We start from the raw sequence: 6,543 nt of genomic DNA, 5'->3' as shown, positions 1-6,543 counted from the left end.
TTTGAATTATAATTATTTAAATATAATTATTATTATAATTGTTATTCTATAATAATAATAATAATAATAATAATAATAATAATTCTTAACAAGAAAATAGATTTTTGGGGAAAATATAAATCGAATAAATATCATTATTATTATTATTATTATTATTATTATATTATTTCCCCAAAAAAGTACTTTTTCTATTTAGTGCATAATGTTATATAACGGCTGTTAAGATGATAATTTGATTCACGATCAATCAAATGGCCAATATCAATTTTTGATTTGACGATAGAGAGAGATGACGGCAACAAAAAAAAGAAGGGGAACAAAAAGATCAACAACATCAAACGAATAACGGTTGGAAACCCTAATATGAAGTGATCAATGGACATAAACGTCCAAATTGAACAGAAAACACGGACAAAGCGATGGAGTCATGGAGACACGGGGCAGGGGGCAAAACACAACGAGCCGCCGGTTCGATTCCCGCGGCTCAGTGGTCTGCGACGGCCGTCTCGATGGGGACGGCCGTCTCGATGGGGACGGCGGGGGAAGGAAAACCCCGGCGACAACGAAAAAACAATAGAAGGGAAAAGAAGAATCTATTTCTCTACGTCTGAATGGAAGTCCGCCGTCTCGTTTGGAAGCCGGGTAATTAGTTATTATGGGATGATTTCTTTAAAAAAAAAAAAACGGGCTTTCTTGAAGCTCAATTCCCGCCTAATGAGCTCGCGCGCACGCACGCACACACGCGCGCACACGCACGCACGCACGCACGCACGCACGCACGCACACACACACACACACGCACACGCACACGCACACACACACACACACACACACGGCCATCGATCCGGTGTGACTCTGCACCAGCCGGATGAAAGGCCCTCCGCCCCCGCTTGTGATTTATGGGACATCATCTTCATCAAACGGGCGTAGCGAGCCGGCTAGGAGGCTAACGCTAACACCCGCGCCCTCCCCCCGTGTTTGTTTTTCTCCCCCTTTTTTTTTGGGGGGGGGGGGTTTGATTTTTGCGGTCTCTCCGGTTGTTATCGACCGGCAACCCCCACCCGAACCCGCCCGCCCCCAGCCCCCCCGTCCGCCCAGAGCTTGCAATTGTTTTTTCGAAAACCCCGGGACCCGCCGGGACCCCGAGAGAGAGAGGGAGGGAGGCGGGGAATCAGGGTGCGACAGTGGAGTCGTGTGTGTGTGTGCGCGTGAGAGCCGCAGTGCCAGGAAACAAGGTGAACAACGTAGTAAAGTCTTTCAACCGCGTGGCATTGTTGTGGAAGGTAAACCAAAATGGCGGGTAAGGGGAAGGAAGGGTTGAAAAATCGGACTTCCACGCTTTCTGCTTCCTTGTTGCTTGTAGCATGGAGCTTTTATCGTTTAGCTTGTAGCATGTAGCTTGTAGCATTGAGCTTGTAGCTTTTAGCTTGTAGTGCGAAAAATGGCACAATGATTAAAAAAGTGACGAAAACAACACACAAAATACACCCGTAAGGACTTTGGGAGCTGGTTGGTTTGCATTTATTTCTGCCTGTTCCGCGGGTTTGAGGAGGGACGTTTGTGAGTGTGTGTCTGGTCTGATCTCACAGTGGCAGCCATGACGGTTATTGCCCTGCTCCTCCTCCCCTCGCCTCGCCGCACTTCTGATCTTTGCTTTTCTTCCCTTCTTCTCTCCTCCCTTCTCTCCTCGTCCCTTCTCCACTCTCTCCCCTCCTTCTCTCCCCCTCCTCTCTTCCTCCTCCTCCTCTCCTCCTTCTCTCTTCCTCCTCCTCTCCTCCTCCTGTCTCCTCTTCCCTTCTGTTGTTCTCTCCTCGCTTCTCTCGCCCGCTCGCTTCTTTTTCCTCTCCTCTTTCGCCTTCTTCCCCTTCCCTCTTGTCCTCTCTTCCCCGTGGCGTCTCTTCTCCTTTCTTCCCTTCCCCCTCTCCCCTCAGCTCTCTCCATCTTTCTTTCGTCTTCATATCTCTTTCTTTTTGTCTCCTCTGCCCCTTCCTCCAGGGCACTACAGGGCACTCCTCCTCCTCCTCCTCCTCCTCCTCCTCTCCTCTTCCTCTGCTCCTCCTCTTCCTCTCCTCCTCTTCCTCTCCTCCCCTCTCTCCTTTTCTCTATCTCTGTTCTCCCTGCGTGCTGGAGCTGCTGACAGGAGGGATGGAGGGGGCACGGAGGAGGAGGAGGAAGAGGAGGAGGAAGAAGAGACGGCCACTCTGCCGACACCTCGGGAAGCTGAGAAGCATGGGACACACACACACACACACACACACACACACACACACACACACACACACACACACACACACACACACACACACACACACACACACACACACACACACACACACACACACACACACACACACGTGTGTGTCTACAGTATGTGTTGCCAATGACACTGGTCCAAGCAAGGTGTGACATTGCCAGCAATAAAGTGTGTGTGCGTGTGCGTGTGTGTGTGTGTGTGTGTGTGTGTGTGTGTGTGTCTAAGAGCCAGTGCCCTATCACACACGTGCATGTGTTCACACGCCAATATAAGAGAGGAAAAAAAAATAAAATAAATAAAAATAAATAAATATATATATATATATATATATATATATATATATATATATATATATCTATACTGTATATATTCTATTCCGGGAAGGTGGTGTTGTGTGCGTCACGGCAGCAGCAGGTGGAGAAGAGGTGTTTGAGAGAGTGTCGGAGACGGCACCGCATCAAGGTGGAAACGCACCCAAATATAGACACCAGGGCGAAAATAATCAAGACCTATCGACGCGAGCGCACGCTCAACGCCCGCCTGCGGTTTGTTTCTGTCGGCTCGGTCGGAGGAAAAGGGAGGAGGGAAAAAAAAAAATCATTAGAGTGACACAGTTTTTATTTTGTTGTTGTTTTTTTTTTCTTCACAGTGTATTTCATGGAGGAGGCTTTGTTTTCGGTCAAAAAAAAAACCAAAAACAAAAAAAAAAAAAACATTTTTGGCAGCGCCGGAACCACCCGGGAAGAGAGGAACACCAACGTGGAGGGGAAAAAAGCCGCGGCGTTCGGATGGGGGGGGGGGGGGGACCTGCGGACGACGTTTCCTCGACTCTTTTTATTTGTTCTAACGACACAGCCGGGTCCCAAAAAAAGTCCCCGGGCGTGAGAGAAAAAAAAAAGGGGGTGGGGGGGGGGCAGGAAAAGGAAGGAAAAGAGCAACAATGGTGGACATTTGACACAGTTATTTCGCGCTGTCGCCCGGGTTCTGCGAATCATCGCGAACGGCCCTCTTTGAAAAACAAAGACCACAAAAAAAAAACCAAAACAAAAAAAAAACAAAAAACCCTCCGCCCGGTCATTATCTGCAATAAACACATAAATGACAGGAACAAAAAACTAAATGTTTTGAGCGTAGAAAAAAAACAAAACGGACCCACTTATCTTGGTTGGGACTGGCCGCTGGTCGGACCCCCCGAACCCCTACACCCTCTTACCCTGCCCCCGCCGCCCGACAAGCCCTCCCAGGTCCCCCAACCCTCCCCCAGGCCTCCACTCTGCTTACCGTCCTCCGTGGGCACGTAGACGTTGAGGTAGAGGCAGTCCTCGCTCTGGTTCTGGATGTAGCCCGCCGCCACGTCCAGGTTGTCGGTGAACCACACGGGCAGCATGATCTCGGGCAGCACGCCGTGCACGTTCTGCGGGCAGACGGGCGCGAACTGCGTGGCGTTGCGGATCTCCTGCCAGGAGCCCGGCGCCTCGGGCGGCTGGAAGCGGCGGTCGCCGATGGGCGCGGTGGCGTAGGGCACGCCCAGGTACTGCTCCACGGGGCCCAGGATCTCGTTGTTCAGGTCCTTCTTCACGCCGCGCAGCTTGCCGTAGTTGGTGGTGACCATCGGGTGCTTGGACGGGTCGGCGCGCTGGCCGGACGCCGGCGTGTGGAGGAGGAGCAGGAGCAGGGCCAGGCCCAGCGCGCACGCCAGGCACCCGTCCGTCATGGCGCGGCGGGGGCAGGGGCCCTCCGACAAGCCCCGCCCCCTCGGTTTAACCGCCGCGGTCGGGAGGAGGAGCATTGGCGCCGCCGTCGGTGCTCAGACTGACGCCCCTGTGTGCGTTCCGGGTCCGATGAACTGAAATGGAAAATACTTCCGTGTTTACCCCGATCTGGGCGCGGTAAGATTCCAACGCTGGCGCGTTCTACCGGCGGTTTAGGGTTGTAGATATAAAAAATTTTTTTTTTAAAAAGAGCCAAGACGGGTCAAAGCTGGGGGCTTCTCGCCTCGGCCTCGACTCAGGCCTCCCCGGGGGGCGGAGGAGATGGCGCGGGCGCGCTGGTGGGGTCGTGGGCGGGGGGGAGGGGTGAGGGGGGGTGGGTGGGTTGAGGGGGAGGTGTCCCTGGCCGACTTTTTTTTTTTTCTCCTTCTGTCGACGCCGCCTCGCTCAGTGCCGACGCTGTGCGAAGGCCCGGAGCGGTTCCCCAGCCGCGGCTCTGTTACGTTCCATCCTCATGGGGCGCCGTCTTACATCCGGGCCCCCCGGTCTGGGACGGGCGCGGCGCTGACCCCCGGAAACAAAAACGCCGAGGCGGCTCTGCAGAGGGGGAGGAGGAGGGGGAGGAGATTCGGAGTAAAAGAGAGAGAGAGAGAGAGAGAGAGAGGGAGGGGGGTAGAGAGAGAGAGAGAGAGGGAGAAGGATGGAGGCGACAGGGAGAGGGGGGGAGATAAGAGAGATTATAGCTTATCTGAGACGGACACATATTCCATTAAAACGTTGCTGGTGAAACATATTCCTCTAAACGGTTGCCAAGAAAAGGGAGGAAAGAAAAAGGAAAAAGGAAAAAGGAAAACCTTGAAACGATGCGGATGAAAGTAAGGGGGGGAAGGTACCGGAGTTAAGTCGTGGAAAACACGTCGGCGGGCGCCTCGGGTGCGCGCCGCCCCGATCCAGCTAATAAGGGGAATTTTGAAACGCAAACCGAAACCGACGAATTTGGCGCCCCGCGGTGACACCTCGGCCTTCGCGCCTGAGAAGCGCCGCTTTTCAAATCGCTGTCGGGGATACTTCCATTTGACTCCTTTGCTGTGATTTTTCTTTTACTGCCTTTTTAAAAAAAAAGTTTTTACATTGTTTCCTCCGATTTGGGAAGCCGCTTTGTAATTTGTGTTTTGAGATATAATTCAACTTTTTATTGTTATTATGTTTCTTATTGCTATTGTTCTTAATATTAGTATTATTGTTATTGTATTATTATACGTATATTATTCAAATAATATTATATATGGTCATTATTATTATTATTATTATTATTATTATTAATAATAATGATAACAATACTTATTATAATAATTATTTATTAATTATAATGATCATTATTATTATTATTATTAATATTATTATTATTATTATTATTATTATTAATAATAATAATAATAATAATAATAATAATAATAATAATTTATTATTATTATTATTATTATTATTATTATTATTATTATTATTGTTAAAATGAACCCTAACCCTATATGGCTGGACCTGTGTATTAAACAGGATTCTAATTTGAAACAAATTTTAACATAAACAAAATGTCCCCTTGCAGGATGTTCCGACAAATTCAGAATAGATATGTTCCTAACGACTAACTTCCCTGACGTTTCAATGGAAGGTGAGACTTAAGACCCTTAGACCAGTGTAAAAAGTCAGAAAAAAATATTCGATATATTATAAGAGCCATTTGAGACCGTTGATCACGTTCTTCAATAACCAAATCGTATTTTAAACGCCCCGACGGACCGGGCAGAAGCCGGCCGACGGTGCCTCCCAGCCCCGGGGGGCGTGCGGTTGAAAACCATCTTCCGTACGCCAGATTTCAGTGCAAATGACGTCAATATGTCATTTAAATGTGTGCGTTAATAAAATAATAAGAGGGCCGAATTCATTTCACAGATCTTTAACCTGTGTACTTAACACTCGCTTCAACTGAAACTCTTAAACTTGAAGAGTAAATTAATAACAAGAGTTAATTTAACTTGTAAATTAAATGTATATTTTGAGGCTGGTTATTAGGTTTTGTATTTACCTCTAATGTAGCACAGAGTTAACAATGAGAGTTTCAACATTTTTTCTCCGCCCTGGAACGCAAACAATTTTCTGATGCCCCAAAAATATATATTTAAATAATTCAACGAATATCATATCCTCAAGTCCTTCTACTCTGGAGCAGTGGAGAGCATCCTGACAGGCAACATCACTGCCTGGTTTGGGAACTGTACTGCCCAGGACAGGCGGGCCCTGCAGAGGGTGGTGCGTTCAGCTGGACGTACCACTGGAACTACCCTCCCCCCCTTGCAGGAGTTATACACCAGGAGGTGTAGTAGCAGAGCCCGTAGGATCATGAAGGATCCTCATCACCCCAACAATGGACTGTTTCAGCTGCTGCGGTCAGGCAAGCGCCTCCGCAGTCACGCAGCGAGAACAGAGAGACTGAGACGGAGTTTCTTCCCTCAAGCCATCAGAACTGTCAATGCTGAACTCACCAGGGGTCCTAACTGAGCCATGCACTAGGCTCCACTACCC

At 48.9% G+C, this 6,543-nt stretch overlaps 1 protein-coding gene across 7 annotated transcripts in view; it reads right to left on the bottom strand.

Annotated features, from left to right (window-relative positions):
* Positions 1-4,013, bottom strand: part of nlgn2a (neuroligin 2a) — a gene marked incomplete at its 3' end in the record, with an annotated part of 94,318 nt that extends 90,305 nt beyond the window's left edge. For 3 of the 7 annotated variants that reach the window (XM_080023409.1, XM_080023414.1, XM_080023413.1), the window contains exon 1: positions 3,536-4,013. In XM_080023409.1, the coding sequence (XP_079879535.1) occupies positions 3,536-3,968 (433 nt within the window). In that variant the 5' untranslated portion in view covers positions 3,969-4,013. Of the gene's footprint in view, positions 1-3,457 lie in introns of all 7 variants that reach the window. The other 4 variants (XM_080023411.1, XM_080023410.1, XM_080023408.1 and 1 more) reach the window with 3 other exon arrangements.
* Positions 4,014-6,543: the final 2,530 nt, after the last annotated feature.

Source organism: Zeus faber, assembly GCF_960531495.2.
Source record: "Zeus faber genome assembly, chromosome: 22".
In the NCBI taxonomy this organism is placed as follows: Eukaryota; Metazoa; Chordata; class Actinopteri; order Zeiformes; family Zeidae; genus Zeus; species Zeus faber.
Note: the sequence above shows the minus strand (reverse complement) of the source record. Positions and strands in the feature narration are given on the sequence as shown.